The sequence below is a fragment of the Anser brachyrhynchus genome (assembly GCF_964034855.1).
Source record: "Anser brachyrhynchus genome assembly, chromosome: 4".
Lineage (NCBI taxonomy): Eukaryota > Metazoa > Chordata > Aves > Anseriformes > Anatidae > Anser > Anser brachyrhynchus.
In genome coordinates, this window is record NC_137698.1 from 10942874 (window position 1) to 10969965 (window position 27092).

Below are 27092 nucleotides of genomic sequence, written 5' to 3' on the forward strand. Positions count from 1 at the left end.
CTGCTTATTATTAGGGGCGGGCAAGTTATATGGCTTATGATCTGCTTGTTTCCTGCCTGTGCAGAACAAGAGAACATCTGAAATACTTGAAATTTCCATGGACAGAAAAAGCATTTCTCATCCAAATTTAACTCTGTATTGATTTGATAAACAGAACCCAAGTGTTCTAGTTCAACACACTCCTTTCTTATCCACAAAACCCTTGCTGGTAGTGTGCTGCTCCATCAGCAGAGCACAGTATGGGCAGAGCAGCAAATGCATGCCCAGAATTGTGTATAGAAAGATGCTGTCCTACTGAGCTTGCAGATACAGGAACATTTACTGTCTGTACAAAGAGACTGAAAAGTTGATCAAGCAAAGAGAACTGACCTACAAACAAGCCACATAATCACAAACAATCGGTAACAAGCTAACATTACATGAAAGTAATCTTGTTTTACAGCAAGTATTCAACGTGCACATTGAAATCAATATTGGGAGTAGAAAGAATTAGGCCCAATTTCTTCAGACTACTTTTTTACAGAGTTCTTCTTTCACTAGTGCCAAACTCAACACTCAGAAACTAGTATGAAAATACTTTTATCCATGCACAGACTTAAGCAAGTCATATTTTTCCCGTCAAATACTACCATAACCACATCCCGCTTTCCAGTCACAAAACAAGCATGAAAACAACATTCAGTATCTTCAGTTTTTCCTCTTTCTAGTAAAAAAAAAAAAAAAAAGGGGGAATTAACAGTATTTTTTTTTGTCAAACTCATATATTCTTTTACATTTCAGATTAGCTCACTAATGTTCTAGTATCTTTCTAAATTAAATATTTAATGCCACCAGTTTTCTTCCTATTTCTCTTTCTCATATTTTTATTGTATCTGTGTTCTTTCAGGAGATACATAATTATATTTGGTGGATTTTTGTTCAGTGCAGGTTTCCCAGGAATTTTAAATTTAATGCAGTCATGGCAGTCTATGAAAGAGTTGTGGCTTTCAGTATTTTAGTGAAAGATAAAGGGAAAAAAAAAAGCAAAACAACAACAACAAAAAAAACTTCAGCAACAGAATTTGTTCAATATTGCTTGTGAAAGCTCGTTATTTAATTGACTTTGAAACCAACTCTTTATTCTTCAAATCCAATCTTCCCTTTGTTCAGTTTTAGATACAATGACTTTTTTTTTTTCCTAAACCTTACTGCTATTTACTACATGGGAGAAGATCATAGAATCACAGAAAAACATCATAGAATAACATCAACTGGCTTCCCTTGGTCAACTAGATGGGTGACCTTGTCATAAAAGGAAATACAGTTTGTTAAGCAGGATTTTCCCCTTGTGAGCCCATGTCAGCTATGACCCATGACCACATTGTCCTTCAGGTGTTTTTTCAATAACTCTCAGTATAATCTTCTCCATAATTTTACCAGGCACTGAAGTAAAACTGATTTATTTAGGTCAGCTGGATATTTAGGCATCTTGTTAGAAGCACCAGAAACCAAGATTCAGTCTGTATGTGGGGGATTATGTGCTTCTCCTTTTCACATAAATATGAAATTTGTCTCTGTTTTGGAAGGATCCTGCAATGTGGAGGAAAAAAGTCAACCATGCTTGCTCATTCCTTTCTTGCTTTCTGAAGACATCCAGAAACGAAACAATTCTAGCAAACAGTAATGTTGATTTCAAGCAAGAGAGATAGTCAGACACCACTGGAACAGAACCATTAGAGGATGAAAACACTGTTCTAAAGTGAAATTAATCAAATTATGATGATTGGGTCTATACAATACTGCTGCCTACAAGAGTAAAGAACTGTCTTGGAGGTACAGGAGGTTTCTGTTATTCCTGATTCAGGAACCACAGGAATCATGCTGCTGACAGTGATGAACTTAATTACCTGCTGTCTAGGAACTGAACTGAACTACTAAGCATCAATGAAAAAGGATTTCTCCCAGCTCCCTTAAATCCTCAGTTCTGTACTTAAGGATACCTATCAAGGCATCGTTCGTATATCTGGATCTGCAATGCCCTTGTTAATCTTAATCCTATCAAAATTTAGGATTATTTGATGTCAATGTTCATTGTCCTCTGCTCATACTGTGCTTTTCCCCAAGATCAAAAGTGTGAGGAATTAACTACAAAACTGGATCTAATTAAGTGAAATTATGATTTAATTGCATGCAAAGCTGCCTTTTCTGAGAGCAAACAAACACTGAGTTTCACAGATGCAGATATGGAATAAGACAAACCCACTATCCATCATACACCTAAGAGAACTTTTTTTCACTGTGCACTCATTAGACTTAATTTAATCTTTTAGAACTCCTATTTCTAATTCTAAAATCTGTTATAAGACTACACATAACAGTGTACAGTTGTTCACTTCAGAGCGGTGTAAATTTAAAATACTTCAAAAACATTATGCAAAACAAAAGTGTGTTCCTCATTCTCATTTATAGAATCAATCTTGGTCTGAAGTTGTCATTTCTAAGAGGTAAGACATGTTTCTGTTCCTCTTTTCATTAACTACCCTTGAATTTCTGACAGATGATCTACTGACTGTTCTGTTCGTTTTTCATTTGGTCAGAATCAAATTACTAAGTCTGCATAAGGGCTTTTTAGTCCTCCCATTACCAACTCCTTCATCCATGAAGGCACTATTTTTGGTGACTTTTTTTTTGTTTTCAACTGCAATTTATAGGTTTCAAGTGTTTATAGCATCTAAAAATTAAAATACTTGTTAAAAGTGTCAGTTACCAGTAATGTACATGAAGTAGGAATGCCATTTTCCTCTTTCACAAAGGGGAAAACTGATTTTTTGCTCAAAAGTTAGAAGGGCTGAGTGAAAAAGCTTTAAAGTAGATTTGGAGGGCAAAAGGGATAACATCAGGCTTGCTAACGATAAGCCATGGGATGGCATGCTCAATGCCATCAACAGACAATATGCCAGCATGGTCCTTCAATCCGCTCCATGATGTGATGGATACAGTGGAGCACATTTGAAATGCTTCTACACCAATGCACACAGCATGAGGAATAAGCAAAAGGAGCTAGAAGCTTCAGCTCAATCCCAGAGCCATGACATGACTGGAATACACAAAACTTGGCGGGAAGTCCTGTGAGCGGTGTGCTGTGATGGATGGTTCTAGGCCCTTCAGAAGGGACAGGCAGGGCAGTGCTGTATGTAAGGGAGAGGTAGGATAGTTAACTGGGAAAACCACACAGTTGATAAAAAGAGGTCCAGGAAATTCCTGAGGCACGTTAACGATAGCTTCTTGGTACAGGTACTATGGGAGCTGACTAGGAAAGGTGCCATCCTAGATTTGTTGCTTGTAAACAGAGAAGGTCTTGTGGGTGCAGTGGTGATTAGTGGTCATCCTGGCCACAGTGGCCATGAAGTAATCGAGTTTAAAATCTTTGGTAATAGGTAGAAAACTGCCACCAAAACTTCAACTCTGGATTTGGGGATAGCACAATTCAGGCTGCAGAGGGAACCAGTTAGTGAAGTCCCTTGGGATTCTGCTTTTGAAGGTCTTAGGGTACATCAGTGCTGGTCACTTTTTAAATGCTTGCTCCTCTTAAGAGCACAGGAGCAGGCTATTTCGAAATGCCACAAGTTGAGCAGGCAGGGCAGAAGGCCAGTTCTGCTGAGCTCGGATGACCTTCTACAAAGATGGGGAAGGGTCTAGAGGGCAAGAAGCACGAGGAGGGTCTGAAGTTAGTTGGTTTGTTTGTCTTAGAGAAGAGGAGACTGAGGGGAGACCTCATGGCAGCCTACAGTTTCCTCACGAGGGGGAGCAGAACAGGAGGTGCTGAGCTCTGCTCTCTGGTGACAGCAACAGGACCTGAGGGAAAGTCATGAAGCTGCATCAGGGAAGATTCAGGTTGGACATCAGGAAAAGATTCTCCACTGAAAGGGTGGCTTGGCACTGGAACAGGCTGCCCATGGAAGTAGTCAAGGTATCAATTCTGCTGGAGTTCAAGAAGCATTTGTTTAACACTCTCAGACACGTGGTCTAATTTTTGGGTAGTCCTGCATGAAGCCAGGAGTTGGACTTCTCTGTGATCCTTGTGGGTCCCTTCCAATGCAGGATTGTTTATGATTCTCTATTTCCCACACTGGTAATGTAACACGCCAACAGCCTAAAGGGTACAGCCTTTTGACATTTTAAAAAGAAATAAATGACAATCACTCTCCACTGTCTCCATCCCCAATACCTTTCAGCAGTCCCGTTAATGTCTTATAAAGAAGCCCAAATAGTTTTCTTATCCTACGTATGTCATGAGATACAATTTTCCTAGACTACTAGTATAATCCGGTTCATTCCAATACATTTAAGAACTCTTCAAGAAATTAATGAAGAATATTCTTTTACTTATCCTATGTTTTAGGATTTATGGACAAAAGGAAACTTGAGGTATGAAAAAGTCAATGACATTTATTTCATTTACAGATAATTATCAACATACTGCACTGTACTGGAAATCAAGAGAAGGGTATAGAATAAATGGAATGAAGATAATATAGTTTAAAATCAGGGTTCGTCTCACGTTTCAGAAACAAGAAACTTACCCCAATTATACTATAACCATGTTATATTTCCAATATTTAAATATAGATTTTTTTTTTTTTTTAACACTAGTATCGAACTAGTACTAACACCACTCAGCCATGCACAGGGTTTGTGGGGAAGCAAAGAGTACTTGGAAAAGTCCCAACCAAAAATTGCAAGTCACATGGTTCAGTTGTACCACATGATAAAATTCTCCTATATAGTTTCCTCAGGAAAATTAAATGTCCCAACATAAACACTAGACTCAAAAGCAAGATCAGAGATTATGAAGAGATACAGAACAACCAAGGGAACAGACCCAAAAGTGAGAAGGAAAAACAACAACAACAAAAAAAAAAACAAACAGCAACATAAACATACAAAAGAAAAGGGAAAAAAAAAAAAAAAAACATTCATCACATTGCAGTATTTTGCCTGCTCTACCAGCGAGGCAGCTGGAGGAAAGCCAGAATATAGCTGGGTTTCTTAAGCAGCACAAGGTGTTTATATTTCAGCAATTTAAATTTGCCCTTAATTTCAGGTGATTAAAATTAACAGAATATATCCCACTCTCTGTAATGGCTGTCTAAATTGCCTACCAAAATATCTTTCTTTTTAAGCTCTAGGAGAGCATTTTCAACATCAGTCATTTATTTTTAGTGTTGTAGTTTTCAGACATCCAACTTGATAAGAATTTCAAAATGACAACCCTGTAATTCCCCCAGTAAAGAATTATGTTTGAAAACTTGTCAGTGGGTCATTATTGTTACTAATTTAGATTCTGGGAAAGTTGTTTATACCCATTTTAACAGAACAATAAAAGAAGTTTTTACCGGATGTTCTTCATTAGGAAATTTATTAGCCAAAGCCATAACTTTTCTCAGAAACATGTTGGTTTCCACGCAAGTCTCTTACAGAGGTTTTAGGAATGGAAAATGCAATCAGTAGCCAGGAAAAAAAAATAATAATAATAAAAAAAAGGAAAATAAAAGAAAAGAGGGAGAAACCACCTGCTACTGTGAAAATACTCATATGAGATGTTCAAATCCTGTTTTCAAGTCCCCGAGTTTGTTTAATTTATTTTAGGGAGAAAATATCTGTTGAATCCAACACATACCAGAAACTGTAAATTATTATTATTAAATGTATTCTGCTATTTTCAATAGTCCTAAATTTTAGTTACAGTGAAGGAAATATATGGAAACACTCCAGTTTTCTCTCATTGATCTCATTGATGACAATACAACTCCAAAAAACTTTTGGTTTGGAATGGTCAGTGCGGATTTACATTTTCATCTCCAAAATTATTAATGGGGTTGGAGTGGTCAGTACTTATTTACACTTTCACCATTCTTCCTTGGAACAAAGACACTTTATTGTAGTCTATGGGCTATAAGCCATTGATTTAAACAGAATTTCATACCAAAACACTTGGAATAGTTCTGCTCTCTAAAAAAAGTTCATTTTATATGGTTGAGCACTGGATCAGGCTCGCCGGGGAAGTGGTCACAGCACCAGGCCTGCTGGAACTGAAGAAGTGTTTGGAGAATGCTCTCAGGTATATGGTTTGGTTTTTGGGTGGTCCTGTGTGGAGCCAGGAGTTGGACTTGATGATTCTTGAGGCTCCCTTCCAACTCAGAATATTCTATGATATTTTCTGAATGCCAGTTTGCTCCTCCAGACTTAGTTATGCCTATCATTCTGTAGCCAAGTGAAATTTGGAGGATTTACCATCTCTATTGAGATGATTAGTATGAAGAATTTTAAGTGCTCTTCCTGGGGTTATCAGGATTCTCCCATGGAGCTTCAAGAAATTTTTTCTACATTGTCTTAGTGATAACGTGTTTTCAGCAACCTGTAATATTACAGATATTATGACTTTCTAATCTTCTTACTCAGCAGAAATCTCACCCTGTAGGTATGTATCAGAATTCATTGTGTGATAGCATGTCTACCCACAGGAATAAACCTGAATTGACCTAATATTTACCCTTGTAGTACTAAACATATTCATTTTCATGGTTTACTGGAAATACTGTTAACTAAAAAAAAAGTAATGATGATCATTCTGCATGCTTGTGGTTGAAGTATCATTCTAGTGGTTGAATCGTCATTTGCATTTCTGGTAGCTTTTGGAGATTTTAGTAAGAAATACATTTAGCCTATTTCTATATGTGGCTGGCAGAGAAAATAATTGATGATGCATTAAGAGCATCAATTTTGACTTAGCCAATGTTTATCAATGTTTTGAAATCTTGAACTGACCCTCACTTTATGAAGAAAGTTTCAATAAATTCAGGAAAAAGTACTAAAAGAAAAAAATAATGCATGTTCACAAAATTTGGGAAAGAAAGGCAGTTATGATCAAGGCATAGAGAGAGAGATGGAGGAGGAAAGAGATCTGGCATGACAGGTATAGTTCCTAGTCTCATTTACAGTTATTTCAGTCATTATATTGGTGACACTAGGAAATTACTTATGTTACATGAATGTTGAATGATTAAATCACATAGAGTATTCCTAAAGTTGTACAGCAGTATCTTCAGATCATACAGCAGCTCCATTACCATCCATACCCCCTCCTTTCAAAAACTGCAAACTCCTACGCTGAGCAGGGCAGCAGAGGTAAGAGCTGGGATAGAAGGAGTGAAGTTGTGCCTTCATTGCCCTTCATTCAAGTTGCCTGGGATAGAAGGGGAGTGTGTGCGGGAAGGTGTTTTAGTTTTGTTTTTGTCTATATCTTTGTCTACTTTTAACCTTGATTGGCAATAAATTAAATAAATATCTCCCAGGTCAAGTTTGTTTTGCCCAAGACAGTAATTGAAGAGATCTCCCTGACCTTATCTTGACCTACAGGTTTTTCACCTCATTTTCTCCATCTGTTCTGCTGAGGAAGGGAATTGAGACAGTGGCTGGGTGGACACCTGGCAACCAGCCAAGGTCAACCCCCCAAACTCAGAAATTGTAAGTTACAATTGGAGGCTTTCATCAAAAGCAAAAAGCCATTTGGTAATCTGAGCTACACAACTAAGACATAAGGAGACTTATAGAAAGGGAGTACTGATACAGGAAATGAAACCAAAGAGTAGGAGGAATTAATCCACTGAGGATGAGAGACTGGTTTAAAATAAACTGGAGATCAGGGCATACAGATTGGGGGAGGTGGGATTGAGTGAGTCACACTTTTATAATTCTCTTTACTTTAGTAGAAATACTGAAAACAGTTTTGTAACAGAAGAAAAACACAACAAAACAAACAAACAAACAAACAAAAAGCAAAAGCAAATACCAGGATGCTTCAAAGCTCCCATTGTTGCTCAATGGAGGCGGGAACTCAGGGAGGGGGTAGAACTAGAGGGACAAGAGCTAATAGTCTCCAGCCCATGACTAAGAGTTACTGAAACCTGTTTTGTATTCGCTCATGAGTCATAATGCCCATGTGATTATTTCTAAGTGTGATTTGAAACTGAAAAGAAACAATACATTAAATTGGTATTTTTCAAAGTGCCAGCAAATACTAAAAATATTGGAAATTGCCTTTAAGGCAGAGTGCTTAAAGGGGTCTGTGTCAACTAGCATAGCCTTATGAAGTATAAACCCAACTTGTTGTCAACTTTCCTGACTAACTTCAGATTAGGACAAGACCTTATTCTACAGCTAGACAAGTCACACTCTGAAAGATAAGTTGCTTTGGATAAGCGGTGAATATTATGGTGACTGTCTGATTATTCCAAACATCTGCACTAAAAATATTAGTCTGATAACTGACGGGAAGTAAATTGTACCTCTTGATAAAGTTGTATACACAAATATCACAGGCTGCAAGAGTCACACCCATTATTTCAAAGATCTGGGTCACAGAGCCTCTAGAGCTGTGGGATGAATGGATGAATTATAGCATAGACCTAATTTAACATTGACCTGTACCTTACCAGATCTATAGCAATGGTAACTGCTAAGGATTGTTAGCTTTTACTACTCAAGTTGGCACTTCCATTTCTTACTCAGGAAATTAGCCTCAAGAATATTAATTACAGAAGTCACAACGCTGTAAGATAATAAATGTTGAAGAAAATTCTCAGCTTCCTCAAAGCAGAAAGGAAAGTACATATTTTTTTTTTCTTATGTTTAATGACAATTAGTAAAGCATGGTTGAGATTAATTGTGGAATCCAAATGCAATTAAACTTTGCTATAATAATTATTACGGTTAGCATTTGCAATGTGGTTGTGGCTAATAACCAGTGAGACTGTTGCTCATAATAACAGATAATGTTTAATAAGGTAATATAAGATATCTTATGGACTAAAGGGCTGTCTTCTTAAAAGTGCATGTCACTATATTGCAGAATAATTTTTAAAATAATGAAATACTATTATAAGAAAGCATGATATAGTGACTAGGAGAAAGGAACGGGTTCTAAAAAGTGGATGAGACATTGCTTTGTAAGTTGACCTTTCAGAAATACCCCCCCTCCTTCACTGGTTTTCCAAATGAAAGGCAGCATTATTTTTAATTACAGATTATGAGCACAGGTATAAGTAGTCATAATTAAAAGTCTCTCACATTTGAGCCAGCTACAGTATTGTTGCTATAGCATAGAATAACGCTTGAGTTAAGGTCGCATGACAAATATCATTCTGTTCTGCTGTATTTCAGATTCTTAACTTGGAAATTTTTCAACTGTGACATCACTTCTTTTTTTCCCAAGGTAAGGCTCTAATTCTTCAAGAGATATTATAGAGCAACAGAAGGGTAAAACCCTGTTCAAAGGAAGTTAATTCCCTACTAAGATGTTTAAGTACAAAACCACCGACAACAAAAAATATGTTCTTTTGTGAGAGAATAAACTTTTCTCGTAATATAGAAAAAGAATATTATTATTAATTTTTTTTTAAATAACTTTAAACACAGAAGGCAGCAGAGGATTGAAAGCTGAAATTTGACATCAAAATAACCCTCACGGAAAAGAAGTAACTTTGAGTGTTTCATCAAAAAATGGTTTAGAAAAGCTTTCCAAAAGCACACTGTATGCATGCATGTCTGAACAGAATTTTTCTCTAAGCTTTTAAAGAGCACAGCTATGGAAGGCTGCTCCAAATGCAAGTGTGTCACTAACTAAACAGGGAGAAGTAAATCTGAAGCCACAGGAAGAATTGGCTGTACCTTTGGCAACTGTGCAAAGTTGCTCTTTCCTCAAGCAAAACCAACTTCCATTACTATATCACTATTTGCAACAGTTACTGAGTGAAGGCTGCTGAATGGCATTTAAAATACTTTTATGTTTTCATTTTCTCAGGGGGTTAGGTTTAAATAGTGATGGGGTTGGCTACTTTTATTTCTTACTCATATTCTTTCTATTCCTTTTGATATATATCACTTACACTCCTCCATAGGTACTTAACACGAATAGAACACAATTATTCTGTAAAACTAATGGTATACAATGGATACAGGTGGAGCATCTGCTACTGTACTGGAAGAGACTTCCCTCTAAGTATTTCAGAGTATAGTCTCACATGGTTTGGATCTTTCTAACAGTGCTGCATGTCATAGCATGCACAATGTAATGTGAAAACAGTAGCTGAGTTCATTGTCACTAGAGCTGAGTTGCAACATGCAAGCACTCCCATGGGCATCATGCTTCCCACTTTTCTAAGATTAAATTCAATATCTTAAAATGTTTTTGAAGAAGCTTAGGTCCTCCTTCATATTTATAGAGCACATATCCTGTTGGTTTAAAAATCATAAGCATCTGCTTTGGTAAAGTTGGATGTAATAAGGGTATGATGGCAGGATTTGCATTCTTTCTTTATATAGAAATGCAGTCTTTCAAAGATAACTTGATAAAATCCAAGAAGGGACAATTCTCTTTCTCGGTATAAAAGCAAGCATGATTGAGAACAGGGGATTGGATTCTTTTCACAGTCTAATACAAAAGCTCATTAGTTTAGAGATCTTCAACTAGCCCAAAGATACGCAGAGTTTATACTGCCCTGCTTCATTACACCTGTGTTTTCAGAATCACAGAATGGATTTTTTTTTTTAATCTTTTCATTTCACACACCAAGAAGGTGGGAAGGGTTATTAACATGTTGCTAAGGGAAATGCATCACCCTATCATCAAAGGCCAATATTACAGACTGACAGTTTTTGGAAAAGCTTATGGCTTGCAAAACCAGTCATTCACATTACTACTGGAGCAATATTGCTCTCTTTTGGAGTGAGCCAGGAAGGAATAACAGAAACTGTTACATTTTATATTACTTTTACTTCTATTTAAAGGCATTGGCTTTGAGGTGTATTTGACTTTTTCCTAGTCTGGCCTGCAATTCACTTGAATTCCATAAGAAAATGCATCCCATTTTGAAAATTGACTGAAAATTAAAGAATAAATAAAGCTTTCAGTCTCTCTCTCTCTCTCTTTTTTTTTTTTCCCCTTTCTGGTTTCTTGTACCATTTTCTAATGTAAAAAATGGAAGGGGACTTTTAATATGAAGAAATGCCTTATTTTTTAGTAGAACAACTATTCCACTTCAAAGAAGCCATTTACAACCCATTTTCAGCTATACAAGCATGATTTCCTCTAAAAACAAATAAAGGCACTATGGTGTATTTGTCAGAGATCTCCTGATGCGAACAGACCAATGCTGTCTTACTTCAGCTGAGAATTTAAACATGAGAGTTTACTATTTCAGTCTAGATTTTCTTACCTCTTACAGCTTTATATAAGTTGAACAGCCCCTTACTCTGTCTGTGATGTATCTTACCAATTTCCCAGGCAGAGGGAGAAATGGTAACTACAGGATCTGCCTTAGAATGTTCAGCACTTTTCAATGTATATTTCATGCGATTTCTCAAAGGAAAAAAAAAAAGTATGCACTCTAGTATCTTGGCAACAAGAGACTCAATTTCAGCCAAATCTGACTGAGAGGTAGGGATCTTGAAAATATTAAACACTTGAAGAAGAGGGAAAAATCTGTGGATAGTTGACCACGAAGACCACATGTGAACACCTACTGATGAAACCACTGAGCAAGCCATGTCCTTAACCTTTCCAGCAACAGGATTCAGCTGACTAGCTAGCTGGTTATGAATAGTAGGGTACAACTCTTGCAAAAACACAAAAAAATATGGGAAAAACGGGGGAAGGGAGGAACTGGAAAAGAGATATTGGAAACTGAGTGGGCATAGCAACTGAAAGTAGGACATTAAGGGGATAATGCAGGTGAGACAAGTCATAAGAAAAGAGAAAAACTGTTGGTTTTTTTTTTTTTTTAATTGGGTTGGGCAGGCTGGGAGGAGGCTGGTATTTCCTGCACTGGAGATGTGTGCTGGAGAGACACACATCCAAGAGTATGAAAATTCATTAATTCAACTTTCTCAGCCTTAATTCAGTGTCATCACAAAGATATTGCAAACACAGCTCAGGCTACTAATCGCTCTTATCTAGTAGGGAGAAACTTACTGGGGAAAGGGGAAATTTTGAAAGGGATGTTTTTTTAAATGTAGCTTTGACCATTGTATGCCACACATTTGAGACAATGGTGCTGAAAACCCAAGTCCCCTCTTTCTTGTCTCGGTCAAAAACTGACAATGAGACCACTTGGCTTGCAGCAGCAGCACTGCTCTGAACACATGGGTAGCCTCAGAAGATCTTGTACAGAGTCAGGCTCTGTCTAAGGCCATTCCATGTCTCTGGGCTGCTGGATACCAAAGAAGTGAAATGGAAAAATGATGCAGGGCACCTTTTCCTCACATCTGAAACCTTACAAAGCTGTGGATATTACCCCCTCATTTATTATTAAAATTAACTAAAACGACAAGTCTGTGCTTTACACTGGATTTACACTGAAACTGTACATTGAGGTATCTTTAACATCTCTTGTATCTTTGCAGTAATTGTTGTTTCTTTAAAACATGTAGTTCAAATGCAATATAAAACAGAAATGTGTTAAAGAAAATGAGATACACACATATATAGAAGTGCATATATCAGAATGAATCACTAGCAGATGAGATGTATAAAAATATAGTCTTCCTTTTCTTAAATAATAGTTAATAGGTATAGACTCTTTCTTTACTGGAATAATAATCCTCTCAAAACCAAGAATATTTTCTTCTAGTTACTTCTTAAGATCTGCATGGTATTGTGATACATAAGACCTGACATCTGCTGACATCACAGTAATTTAAAGAAAAGGAAGCAGTAGTAATAGCACTTTATAGTGCATCGGATAGCATGAATGGCAAAAGTGCAAATACAATATTTATTATAAAATGAATTAACTGTACCTTGAAGAGGAACGGCTCCTCAGGAAGAGGGCTAACAGGGAGTGAGGTGGTGCTACTAGCCGGACTCATGTCTGTACTCTGAAAGAAAAGCATACATGAGTTTGCATTTGCAGTAGAATGTTGGAGACACTTTTTTATATTAGGGAGAAAAAAGAGCTCAAAAACAACACTGAAAATCCAACAGAACAAGGTTGACAAAGTAACTGTTGTCTGTACTATATTTATCAATAATTAGTAAAAAGATTAAGTATTTCACAAATGGGCAAGTACTTTGTATTTTATTTTGAATTAACATTCCATTCAAAGACTGAGCCACATGCACAAATATGCAAACATAATGCATCTACAAAAGAAAATATGAGATGATAAATGAGAACAAAAAATGCTTTCATACAAAACAAACTACAATATATAATATATTTTAATTATTTAATTCAATGGTCTGATACTAAAGGTAAAATTAACATGAAAATATATTGCAGGAAAGTATTTGGATCAGTGCCTCTTTTTAAAAAAAAAGATCCCTTTCACATGAATCAATATATCTTATAACTGAGCACTAATATATGAAAAGGAACAGTGAACAGCAATGTTAATAACTAATATAAGTCATTATACCTTAATTGATGTATCCAGGCAAAATGACTAAAAGACTGATGTAAAAACCCAGTCTTACTTGGGTGATATTTTAGTAATCTCTTGGCTAACATAGTCGTCATTTTGTATAGATGAGACAGGTGTGAAAATAAGTGACTGTGGAAACTCTTTTGAATTTGGAATGGTAATAATGATAGAAGAACAAAATCTAAATTTAAGAAAATGCACATACGATACAAGAGTGTTCTGGAGAACATTAGAATATATAATACTTCTTGTGAAACAAGTTCTTGATTGCTAAAATGAAAGGAAAAAATAAAACTAACTAATAAGAAACAAAACAAACAAAAAAAAACAGAGAAAAAAGAGAAAAAATGCAATAGAGAATACAAAAAACACATTTCTACAGGCAGCCAGAAGAATATCTATTTTTTCACAATGTGGCTTTGCATGGCACAATGACTTAATGAATTCAGCTTATGCAATTAGCTAATCAGGTATCTGGTTTCACATCACTATGAATCTATGATGGGACTCTTTTGATAAGCACAAATTCTGCAAGTGAAGAATACAGCTGCACCTGTGATGTTATAACTGTGTAGGAATCAGAAAAACTGTATGCAGAGATACTGTATTTTATTCAACCAACTGGTAAAGGAGGAAAAATTAACAAAATTTTTGATACAAAATCCCTACGTTAGATCTGAAATAGAAAGCACAGACTTCGAAGTTAATACCCATTGAGAAAATCATGGAGTTTAATTAGGTCTGCGTCAGTTATACTACGCCTAAAAGAAAATACAACAGTTACTTGTTGAATAAAAGGGGTATAAGTAAAGAAGGAAAGAGAGCGACATGGTGATTATTCATAAAAGAAATAGAGAGACAGCCACTTTAAAACCTGTGCAACACAAGAGAGGTTTCTGGGGAATGAGGGAGGTTATAATATATCAGAAAGCCAGTATCTTTGCTGAATCCATCGCTTTGGTTTCAGTGAAGTTACAAATATTAACACTTAGATCCTGCCCTTGATCATCAAGGAAAATGACTGACAATATTTACTAAACAGAAAGGAAGCATGGCTCTTCTAGATTAAATTCAAACTGCAGTCAAAACTATAGACCTCCTCCTTGAGAATGTTCTGTCTCAAAGACAAACAGTTCAGCTAAGGACAGCTTGTCTTTTAATTTACGCAGAATAGGGGGGAAAAAAAAAAAAAAAGTAGCTGTTTTCCAAACTAAATCAAGCACACTAATTTGCAATTAGAAGTGAGCAGGAAGACAGTCCAATCTTTTAAACATTGAAACAGTCTCAGTATGAAAATCTGCAAAACAGATTGGTCCCCATACTCTACACGAGCTGCAAATTCTTCACCGACAGCTGGAATCTAAGCAAGGTCAAAAAACACCAAGGATGCCAAGGTGGCTTTGACAAGAATTCTCAGGACACGTCCACGTGGTGGCCTCAGGGGAACGTCGGCTCCTCCTGCTGACTGGACACGAGCCAGCCCAGATCTGGACACCATGCTGATGCGGCACCATGCCTGGACTAACAGGGCTGCCATGAGGCAGGTTACATTAGTATGGGCATAGTGACTTACATAGCTCCTGAACTGCAGCTGGTTTGAGTTTGGCCAGTTTGGAGCACTGTCAGAAGAGCCTGACTGCAACTGTCCACGTTTACATACCCTCAGTGACCCCTCCAGCAACATCAGTTATTTTCCTCCCTAAGGAATGCAGAACAGCCTCTCTGTCAGTGCAAATTAATTAAATCCAGCGGCGTTAACACAGTTTGTTATAGCAGAGAATTGAGTGAGACAGCATCAAAATTGTTGTTGTTTCTTGAGCTATTAAAATGAAACAAAACAAAACAACACACTTCCAAAATAATCACTGCTTTGAGAGGTGTTGTCAGCTTGCCCTCCTGAAGGGAAACATTAACCATTTCAAACCACATAACACCTCCCACCTAAATTTGTTGACCACGGGGTATTTCTCTTAATCACACTTTGCAGTCTAAAGCTTCCCATAACCAAAAAACTACAACCGTGAGGAATTCGTCCAATGAAAACCTTTTATATGACATTTCCTAAGCCCATTCTGTTCTCATAAAAGCAGCCTGTCTTAATTTTGATATATTTTAAGTATAAATTAAGAAGAAAATGCTACACCATTTGGCTATAGTAATGTCTTCTAAGTCATAGTAGATATTAAACATCATTTGTAACATAATTATACGTATTAGGCAAAATCAGGGAAATTAGGACATTTTCTAATTTTGCAGTACTTTGCTCTGCAATCATAACATTCTTTATGTATACTTTAAATGCACTATGTAACCACACAGGTTTTGCAGACTGATCCTTTTCCCTCTACTGCTGGAAACTCCTGAGTATCCTGGATGGCACGGAATTTTGCAAAGCTTTAAATACCTAAACTCCAATTTTTAACGGATAGATGTCTGAATATCAAGCAATTTAACTATTTCTCAGAACAACAGCTAAGAAAAAAGTGTCTTGCCTTTGTCAAAAACAGTCTCATGATCTTTCGGTGTTTTTACGTATTTGTTTTTTTTGGAGCAGGGTGTTAAAATCCAGCAAATGGATAACAGAATTTTGCTGATAACTGTTCCACATTTTCAGTGATCAATGCCCATGCTTTCTTCCTATTACTAGAGCTGTAAGTATATATCATCCTCATTGTGCAAGTGAACAGGCAGCCCAGAGTCACTGCTAGGCTGCGTTAATCATTTATCTCCAGAGAGAAATATTCAAAAAAAGTGATTAACTCTCAGGAAATTTCTTGAGAATGAAGCAAACAAAGGAAGAAAAGGTCTATGAGAATAAACATTTCCCACGTGTGCGTCTTGTTTGGTGACTGATGGTTGGGATTCTCTTGAGGGTAGAATCCCACCAGTTTAGCTAGATGAAAGAAGCTCTTTATGGATCTGCTTTAAAGTAGTTGCAAGCTTGGCATTGTTTTGCTTTCTTCCACTTGTGTTTACCTGTCTTAAAATACAGCTTTTCATAATACTGTATACTGGTTCTCTAAGAGAATGCAGACAATGTTTTTCAAGCAATACAGTAGATCAAGAATATACAAATGCACATTGTTAAGACCATGCTCTTTTAAAATCAATAGTCATCCTTAAGTCATCAGTAACTGTTCTTTAAATGAAAAGAGATTCACCTCACCACATAAACTGGGACTTTTCTCACTATAGAACCTTGTATTTAATCAGATCTTCTGTAGCAAAAGGCCTGTGTATCAACCTTAGTTAATTGTACCGTAAAATATGGACCATGCACTGTATATCACTCACAGACAGAAGCCAATTTAATTTGCTACAAGTGTTTTTCTACAAGGGTAAACATCACAAGGATAGTTGGCAGGCATTGACTTCTCTGGAGATCACTATCTCAATTTATTGATCTAAGAAGTTAATACTGACAGAGAAAACCTTCAGTGGATATTACAGCTAGAGACTAAATAAATCTTTATAATAACATACGAAAAGAAAAGACAATCTGTGTACTTTATAGTTTTTGCTAAGGAGTAGTGGATGAGTGTTGATCTTACTTTTGGAATGATAGTTTTAGTTGTAATATGAGTTATGCCACAAAGTTTAATTTTATAATCTAGAAGTTGAGTACAAGTAGGAAATTAAATAAGTGCAGCAAGCAAGCTCAGTAGTGACATTTTGATATACTGAAGATAATCAAAGGGCTGTAAATAGATTTATTACTGGATCTGCACAATATATCTTTATGAAATATTATGCTTAAATATTATTATCCTGTTATACCAAGGAGAGTGAAAAATAAGGGGAAGTGATTTTCTCAAAGGTAGAAAAGGCTGTTAAAAACAAAGATAGAAATCAAGAATTCACAAGTCCGAGTACTCTGGTTCTTCATCCAGAGTGTGCAGGGTTTCCCTATATGCTTTTGGACTGGTGTGACTTCTGTAGTTTCTATATTATTTAACAACATGAAGAGATGGGTTTTGTTTGTTTGATACACACAGCTCCTGCAAATAAAATTGCTTCAAACCATCGAAGCCAGAAAAATCAAAATTGGTTTTGGTAAGAAAAAATACCAGACACATGAAATGAGCTTTCAGCTTCCATCTCCCACCATCTTAGATTAATTTTCCCTCACATTTCCTACCTCACTCACTGACAAAGAATGGAAATGCCTACTTAAAATGTGTTAGATCTACTTCCTAACACATTTGAATAAAATCCAGGTGGTTATTTATAACTGTATTTCATGTGGTTTTTGTTAGTAGGTATAGTTAATTATTCTTATTGATTACAAATACTTGCAGTTATCAACTGAGATATTTGATTATTGTTTTCAAGTATTTATCTGGCACTTTCTCTACTGTTTGCTGCTCCCATAGCTTTGAAGGCTGCAAGTGTCTTGTGTCTCCGTCCTATGTTATCTTAGCTCCTATCCCTGGGGAGAATCATAAACTACAGCTGATACCATTTTTTGCAACCTCTTTTTATGCTAGTAAGCGAGGTGTGGATAGACAAACAAGTTTTTATTGGTTGAGTTATGTAGTGATTCTCTACCTGCACTTTGGATACAGGCACACAGATTAGGCTCAATTCCTCTTACAACCTAAGCAAAGCTAATCAGCTAAGATGTGAAGTGCCACTGGGAAATTTCCCCTCCTTTAAGACAAGATGCTGAATTATCACCTAACAACATTTGTATGTCTAGTACTGTTTATTTTAGAAGACCCAGAGTTCCCAGGAACTCTGGGCAAAGACATTAAATATAATATTCTGCACATTAATTTTCTTCAGGAAGGAGGGAGTAGGATGAAAGATATTTTGTTGACTGCTATTTATTGCTACATTAAAAATACAGCTGGAAAGACCTAACAGGCTTTGAGCCTATTAATTAGGCTAAATTAATTATATCAGCCAGTAACATAAATAGTAGATAACCAGCCCATGGTTGCAGGGCTACAGGCTACAGTGGTTGAAATAGCTTAGACTCAGATTAAATTTTCACGTTATTTAATTTACTCAAAATATTTACATTTACTTAGTTAGGTATATCCACATTCCTTACAGTAAATGCAGAAGTATAAGAACACTAAAGTACTGGGAGCAAATTTCTATTATTATGTTTTCCAGTTGCTAAAAGAGGAAATGAAAATACCTAACATCTAAAACATCTGGCAGCTGGCACAAGGAAAACACCTTCTTAAACATGTACTTAAATTTGCAAACAAAGTAGGAAGCTGAACTAAGTGTCTAAATAAAAGGTCAAGAATTGGAGGTTGCTGGCTTACAATTGAGTACATGCAGGGAAAAAAGCTCTCTGTTTTTATAAACACATCTCATTTTTTCCTAATTAAAAAAAAAGAAAAAAATAATACATACCACCATATAACTAATACAGTTACATATTAACAAATATCCCCTCCTTAGTTCTCTTTATTTCCACCTTGATTTTTCATTGCTCATCCTTCCCGATTGTCTTTATTTCCTCCACAATGCTCCTAATAAACAGGAACATGAGTTTCATTGGCCAGGTAACTTCCTGGAACCTAGAGGTTAGGTGAAGTGTCCAATTTCATGTTCATTAATTCGCAGGGGAAAAACATATTCCCTAAATAGCAAATATTTCCTCAACATCAACCTAAACATCAAATTTGTTCCTAGTTCATATCTAAAATCCCTGTTCAGTTCCATCTGCAGGCAGAATGTAATTTTGAAAGTAATTTGGACAATGATTTGAGGGTTAACATCTCTTTATATTGAGAGCTGCAGGATCATTAATGATTGTCACTGCATGAGTTGGGAATGTTACTATGACATTATATTAAATGCAACTCAAGTCATATTTTTATCCTAATGAATAGGGTGAATAGAGGGTTGCTTTCACAGACATAAATGTTTCGTTGACAACACAGTGGAGAACTGATTTCTTTGAGCAAAACTCTACTCCCTCTCCAGCTTCTATTGTTTCTTTCATACTTCATTGACTATACTATCCAGCCTTGACATTTTGTTATTGTATATTCTTCCCTAATAATATCACATAACATCAGCTTTTTCTGCTCTTTCAGCAGTCAATTGAGAGAGCCAAGTACTCTCCAGGGATTTTAATCTGCAGGCTGCCTATTTCAATTTCTTTCTTTCTTTGCAGGAGATCCTTCAGGTTCATATACAAGCATTTTTTGCTCAAACTGCATTCAGTTTTGCAGCAAATATGAAGGTTGTTTCATATAATGGCGTTAGTGATGTGTTATTTTCACTCCAGTCCTAGAGACATTTTCTCTCTCCAAAACCTGCATCACAGCCTTAAGAGTAACCGATAGTCCATACTACAGTCATTGTCTGGATCTGGAAGAAAGAAGTCTGCATCCAGTTGTGGAAGACCGTACCAGCAAAATATGTCTGTCTGGGGTGTAGAGAACAGTCAGACTTGTTAGTGTCACTGGCACCAGCCTTGGGCAAAGGGAAATTGAGCAGCTTGTTCACGTTTATCTCTTACACAAACTTTGTGGATGGAAGTCTGCAAGCTTGGTGTCAGAGGTTGCTGGAGGAGGGAGTCTTGTGTTGGTGGCAGAACAGAGTCTTGAAGACCATGGTGTCCAGCTGAAACCTTTTACTTCCTTATGTGTAAAAACAGATATTAAAGTTCACACCCTTGAACATGATAATGAGCTTACAGAAGTACATCCAAAACATATATGACTATAGTACTTAAATCTTCACCCAAGTCATGCTAAATGTCACCCCAGAAAGGGAGCAGATAAGGTTGGGATATAAAAAAGGAAAAGAAGAAAAAAAGAGAAGACGCTGAAGCTAGAGTGAGGAAAAAAGAAGAGGTAGGGGGAGGAAGGAGCGAAGAAATTGGAAACCTAGAAGAGGCTGTGCTCTTTCTCCTCCACCAAGATAGGGATGCCTTCTTGGTAAGCTTTGTGCCTTCACCCTTTAGTGAGGAATACCCAGGATAGCATTTTGCTAGCACTATTATCATATATTAACATTACTACAGTAATGTATTTATCAACAACAATTCCGAATCTGTTGTATCTGTCACCTTATTAAATATATTCAACTTTGTGAAATTGTCTCAGTGAAAGTCCTAGCAGGCCTCTCAAACAGGCGAATGTTGGGATGCAAATACTTTCAACTTTGTGAAGCTATTTCAGTGAAAGCTCTTAGAAGGGCTCTGAAAGAGGCAAATGTTGAACTATAAATACTTTCAACTTTGTAAGGCTGACTCAATGAAAGCCTGTAGCAGGGCTCTGAAACAGGCAAGACTGTGGTAAGTTTCACATGACATGGGGCTCTCTCAAATTCCTACTACTTCGCTGCATACGGGCCTGTCATTTTTCTGTACTTTTTTTCTGCACTAAGTGAAAAATGCTTAGAAAAGAACTAATCAAACTGAGAAGTATCAAATTTGATAACAGAATCACCTCTTCCTTTTCTTTCTATTACATATTAATGCATGCTTTGCATCATTACTATGTCGTAACATTTTGGGACAAAGATACAAGGTGGAACCAATAAGGAACAGATCACAGCATTATAGACTCAGAGAATGGTTTGGATTGGAAGGGACCTTAAAGATCATCAGCAACCAAGAAGGAGCAGTAGAGACAAAGTGCTATAGACTGAGTGCAACCCCCATTCCCCTATTTCCCTGTGCTGTTCGGGGCAATGACATAGAAGAGGGTCAAGTGGGGGAAGTTTGTTTTGTTTTTTTTTTTTTTTTGTTTTTTTTTTTGTTTTTTTTTTTTGTCTTTTTTAGTTTCTCACTGCTCTAGTTTGTTAGTAATAGGTAATAACTTACATTAATTTCCCTATGCTGTGTTTGTTTTGACGTGACAATAGCTGCCAAGTGATCTCCCTGTCCTTATCTCAACCCTTGAGCCCTTTTCATCGTATTTCCTCCCCCTTTGCCTTTGAGGAGGAACAGTGAGAGAGTGGTTATGGTGGAGCTCAGACGGCCAGTTGAGTAAAACCACCACACATTAAAAATATATATATATTTTTAATCTGAACTTAAATAAAGCCAGCTTGATTTTCATTAATAATTTGCTGCTCGATTATCTGTTTTCCACCCTTGGTTTTCATTGCAAGCATTAAGAACAATGTTGCCAGACTTTCACACTGGTGTTTCTAATGCAAGGTTATATTTAATTTTTCTGTCTCTCTCAGAAAAGATTCAGGTTCCTTGAATTGCTATGCATTTCATTTCAAACATGCCACTTTGCACTTTCTAAATGTTGTGACTGCAATTATTCTCACTTCTTCATCAGTTCTCCAAAGGGTTTTTAAAATTTCAGTATGGAACCACTTTTGACAGGGTATTTTAACTTATTTAGATGCAGAGGCTTCATTCTCAAAACTGTCTTGAATTCCCCAATAACAACTTAAAGGAAACATCTTAAACATCTATACATCTGCTGCTAAATCAAGGAAGTCAGATTTTCTCCACTGCAAGAAAAGAAGTGAGTGACATTTAACAATTTGAAGTATGGTTTCCCTGGGTACAATGCTTCTTCTGTATGATTTTGTAGAAATATAAAGTAAATGTTTACTAAGTAAGTTTCACCATGTTATTTACTTCACAGTATCTTTAACAGTAAAGTTCTTTAATGTTTTCAGGAAGTTGAATCCTTTTGTGTGATATGAGGCAATCTTTCTGTTCTTGAAATGAATTTCTGATTATCATTGACACAGTTTCAAAGCATGCTGAGCCTGGCTTTTGGTTCAGCAAGCAGCTTTCAAAGTGGAGTCTGGCAAAGCAGAACAAATATTCTTTGATTTTGTAAATATGCGGGACACCAAGTTTCTACCTTCTGACAGCAGCTGTAATTCTTAAGAGAAAGATTAAGAAGAGGAATGCGCAACATGACATTCAACTCCCACCCTGGCATAGGCTTCAATGGAAATCATCCCTTCTGCACAGTCTCCACAGTCTTTCTAGCTCTACTTGCTCTTCGTCCCTTTGCTAGTCAAATATCTGCTTCTCTTTCCACCAGTATCTTCTTGAACAGTATCTTCTGTTTACAGTGATTCCCCCTCCCACATACATCCCATCACTACCACTACTCCTTTTATTCTGATCCAAACCAGCAAGTCTTCCCACCTTCTTTACTTTCTCCTTTCCTTTGGCCTATGCCCACACTCTTCAACCCATACATATAGGCTGATACATATATGTACACCCATGCAAAAATTGAATGAAAGGATCTCTATGTAGTTGCCGTGATGCAACAGCCATACAATTGGTTTGCTACAGAAAAGAGATATGATGAAGCTGGTCAAATATCACGCATCTGAAAAATGTCAGGTGAACCTCTGTTTGGCGTAGCATCTCAGCCCCTAGCTCTGTACATTTTGGGAAGGTTACAGTGCATTGCTTAAGAAATTGATGCAACTTGCAAAGGAACGATGGATTTGAAGTTGCCTGTACTAGTGCTTAGGCAATGTGTTATTTTTAGAGTTCTCAGCTCTGTATTTTGTTTTCATTTTTGTGTTTATCAGTGGAATTACATATTAAACTTGCTGGGATATCTGAATAGCATTTTATAAAGCTATTAGCCATAAAATATTCTTTTTTCATTTGTATTATGTCCAGGAATACAAACGAGTATAATTTCTTTCTACCCTTCAACATTAATAGGGAAACCAGAGAGAAAAATTGAACATACCTTTCACATTCATTTAACTACAATAAAACACAAATGGCTTTTCAGATGAAAAATACTTTTTAAAAATAAATACTGTCCGTTTTCTTTGAAAGTATTGTTACATCTCCACTATTTTGTGTATATATTTATTTATTTTCCAGTTTGATAATTCTACAAAATGAGTTTAAGGTACTAGTCCTAGTCACCATGTGATAAATTAATATTCCTTGAAGTAGCTCTGGTAGAACTGTTACAAAAAGAAACCAGCAAGAGTCAAAACAAATAAGGAGACATGTCAGCAAACTCCCAGGTTCATGCTACAAGATAGGAGTTTATTCATATTCATGTTATGCTATGAAGCCACTGTCACCCTGGTTTATCTGATGGCAATCTTTCTAGGTGGCTCCACTGAGCTTCTTTCATCTGCTACTTTTCCCATCCCCTTGCTTCCACCACTATGATTTTAGCTCTCAGCAGCTGCCACTGCTTACAAGAATTTCTGCAGGCTCAGTGATGATAAAAACAGAAGTTTTCTTGGCATCATAGCTGCATCTTTCACTCCTAAGCACCACAGAGGTGATGGCAGGTGCTAACAGCCCTTGGCTGCTGCGGGGAGGCTTTGTGGTTGTCACTCTCTCAGCTGCTTCCAGAGGCAAGCTTGCAAAGAGTGAACAACATGTGACTTTGTAGTCCTAGTCATGAGCTATCATCTGAGTTACAAGCAGAAGTTAATTCTCCAACATCTTCCTAAAACCCTAAAGAACACCAAGGACGTTGATATCCAAAAGGATATAAAACAATATCCAGAGGGACCAGAGGCAAGGCAGGTAACAGAAACACGAGTGATGTGATGTCCATCAACAGGGCTGGGCTGAAAAGCCTAGCTCATGTTATTCCTTTTGTACTTTGACTCTTATCCTGTTGTTACTCCCAACACTTCAGGGATGCTATGTTTGTATAAAAATTTCATCAGCTTCTTCACACCTCTTAAAGTTGGGACAGTTTTCAATTTGTCCTTGTTAGATTTTGCACACAAAGGACAATCTTGGAAAGGATGTTACATGCAGTGAGAACAGATTTTTTTTTTTTTTTGGTAGTGAGTTTGCAACAGAACTCAGGAAATAAACAGACCAAATATAAGAAACTTTTAGTACATACAGTGCACATGCAAAGACATATTTGTGATATGCCGTGGTTTCAACAGGAGAAATCAATACTGGTGGAATGCTAAAATCAGTATGACCCATGTCTATCTATTATACTTTTTAATTAATGGCCACATGCTTTTTTTTTTTTTTAAACCAAAAGTCCAGCCTCAGCCAGTGGACATGATGATGGCTTTTAAAAACTTCTCATATTTTATTTATTTTACCATACCACATTCATATTGCAACACCAGGATGTTACAAAGGGCTTGGAAGCTGACCACAGATGATCAGAAGAAAATTCTGCTGTCAGATTTCATTCCTTTCTAGCATAATGACTCCATTTCTTTCACTCAGTTATGCTTCTCCTTCAGTGGTATAAAGTCTAATTGGTTTCTGTATCAGAAGGGCAATGGGTAGGTACCTGGAAGCTGTTTTAACTCTCATTATAGCCAGAGCTGTCCCTGAGACAGAGTTCAGCATCAGGAGTGCTGGGAGGCCATATCATTATTTGTTGCTATTCTAACTAAAAGGTCTAAAGAAAAACAACAGAAGCAATCTAGTAATTCATTACCCAATTCCCTATTTATTCTGAAAATAAAACATTTCACCAATTTGCATTAAAATAAAGCAGAATTCTTAAAATTAACACAATATTTGAATCCTAATTGATCAAATGTCAATTTCAATGAAGCAAACTTAATACAGCTGATAAGCTATGAACTTTTTAACATACTGTAATCAGTACCAATACCTGAGATTAACCATAAACCACAGTCGAGTAGAGCTGGCAAGCAAAATGCGTGCAGATAAGGGTTTTGTTATTGTTGCTTTGTATTGTTTCCCCCCAGATAAGTAGATCATGACTTAAAAACAAAAACCTCGCTAAGGTAATCAGATGCTAATTTACAGTGACTAACAATTATGATTTACGAATTCTATGTCTGATCTATAATTTTTGAAGAGCCAAGTGATGTCGTTTTTCAATAAGCACATTCAATTATTCAGAAACTCTACACAATCACAGGAATAACCCTATTAAGCTTAAGGACCAATAATGGCAGAATAAATGGAAAAGGTATCCAAAGGGTCATTTGTTGCCTTGCAATATATAACCTGTTATATTTGCACTCAAAAATATGATGTTTGCATAATCAGCAGCATCATTTGCATCACAGCCAAACGTTTCAACAGAAAACTCTTACACTAAATGTTGAATAGATTTGTTAAGGTCAAATTATGAGAATCAACAGAGGGGCTCATACAAAAGGCTCATACAGAGTATTATGCCAAATTAGGTAATTTGGAGGACTGGTCTTTGTATTTATCTATGTTTATGTAAAGTTGCACGTAAAAAGGTAGACATGGGGCTACATTCTCTTACTAACCACTGATAATTTCCAGTCTAAATATTCATAAACAATTTTGGTGAGAAAAGAAAGATTTTCCTTGAACATAGGCTTCCATGTAATTCCAAATCTTCAAAAAGTTAAACATGGACCTTCAACAGATTTCAACAGCAGTGATTTATACTCAACAGTCACAGATTTAAGTGATTGATGCCCCTGTTTTGCAAGTCATTTCAATCAGATGAAGTGAACAGCCTGCACTGAGTGTTATGTATAACTAGGGCCTGAAGTGGTGAACAGATATGAAGAATCACAATTCATAAACTGTAATCTATGGAATCAACACCAATGGAAAAAGCAGAAGAAACATTAAGTTGTGGAAAAAAATGTAAAAATGCATGAGCATAAAAATAGCATTAATAACTTAATTTCCATTTTGAGCAGTACGATCACTTCAGCAATCTCATTTGAATACATTTATAATTAAAGTTGATTAATGGTTTTTAGTAGGAAAATAATAAACTTCAATTGTCACGATCATTTTAATACTTTTCAAGAGAAACAGGGCCTTCTCCCTCTTCCTGTCTTGTAAATCTCTGCTTGGGGTGCACAAATTTAAAGTTCAAGCATTTGTATAAGCTCGAAATTAACCTATGAGCCGATGTTATCCAGTTCCTCCAGCACTGAATTGTCTTCTCTCCTGTGGATTGTCAGTGAGGGGAGCTACTGCACAGGAAGTTAGGACATGGACTTACATGGTGAATAACCCATTTTGGACTGACTTGTTACTCTTTCCCCAGTCACCCGTGTGGAATATAACTAAACATTATTTTGAAATTGAAGGAAACCCATTGCTTGGTAAATGCAAATTGTTACCGTGAAGTAAACGTCTTCTAGATTTTCTCACTCTCTATAACAAAAAATAGGAAAACTGGAGATTTCAAAGGTCAAAACCATCATCATGCAATTCTCCAGCTAAGAGTACTGTACTCTTAACAACTCAGCTTAAAGCCTCCGGAGTGATTGTTATCAGAGTAATTTCTAAAAATAGCATCAATTGCTAGATGTTTGGAGGAAAGAGAACAGGGTATGATTGCTGAAAAACAAGCACGACAAAAATGAATGTCTCTTTTGTGCTTATTTTGACACTAGCCTTTAAGCATTTGACTTACCAAATTTCAGTTACCTACACAAAGATACACCACTCGTTTGATGTTCAAAGGAAATATTCTTACATGTTTTGTGAAATATGGCATCTCAATTTTCTTGGTACTAAGTAGACTAAACAATAAAATTTAACAGTATGTCAAATAATAAAAAATACGATCCTGTGTTGCTATAGGAATCTGAAAAATGCATGTCTCAGATTTCAATTGTATATTGAATATTAAGAGCAATTTACACAAAGTACAGTATGAATTGTCATGCCTGACAAATTCATAGGTATAATCTTAAATAACTTACATCGTTCAAAAAAAAAAAAAAAAGAAAAA

General features: G+C 36.4%; 1 protein-coding gene across 10 annotated transcripts in view; it reads right to left on the reverse strand.

Moving 5' to 3' along the window:
* The window catches only part of CCSER1 (coiled-coil serine rich protein 1), a 735108-nt gene that overhangs the window by 329454 nt on the left and 378562 nt on the right, over positions 1-27092 (reverse strand). For all 10 annotated transcript variants that reach the window (XR_013950287.1, XR_013950288.1, XM_080589527.1 and 7 more), the window contains one exon: positions 12838-12915. Coding sequence is in view for 8 of the 10 variants with exons in the window: in XM_080589527.1 (XP_080445653.1) it covers positions 12838-12915 (78 nt within the window). In the remaining 2 variants the exon portion in view is untranslated. The remainder of the gene's footprint in view (positions 1-12837; positions 12916-27092) is intronic.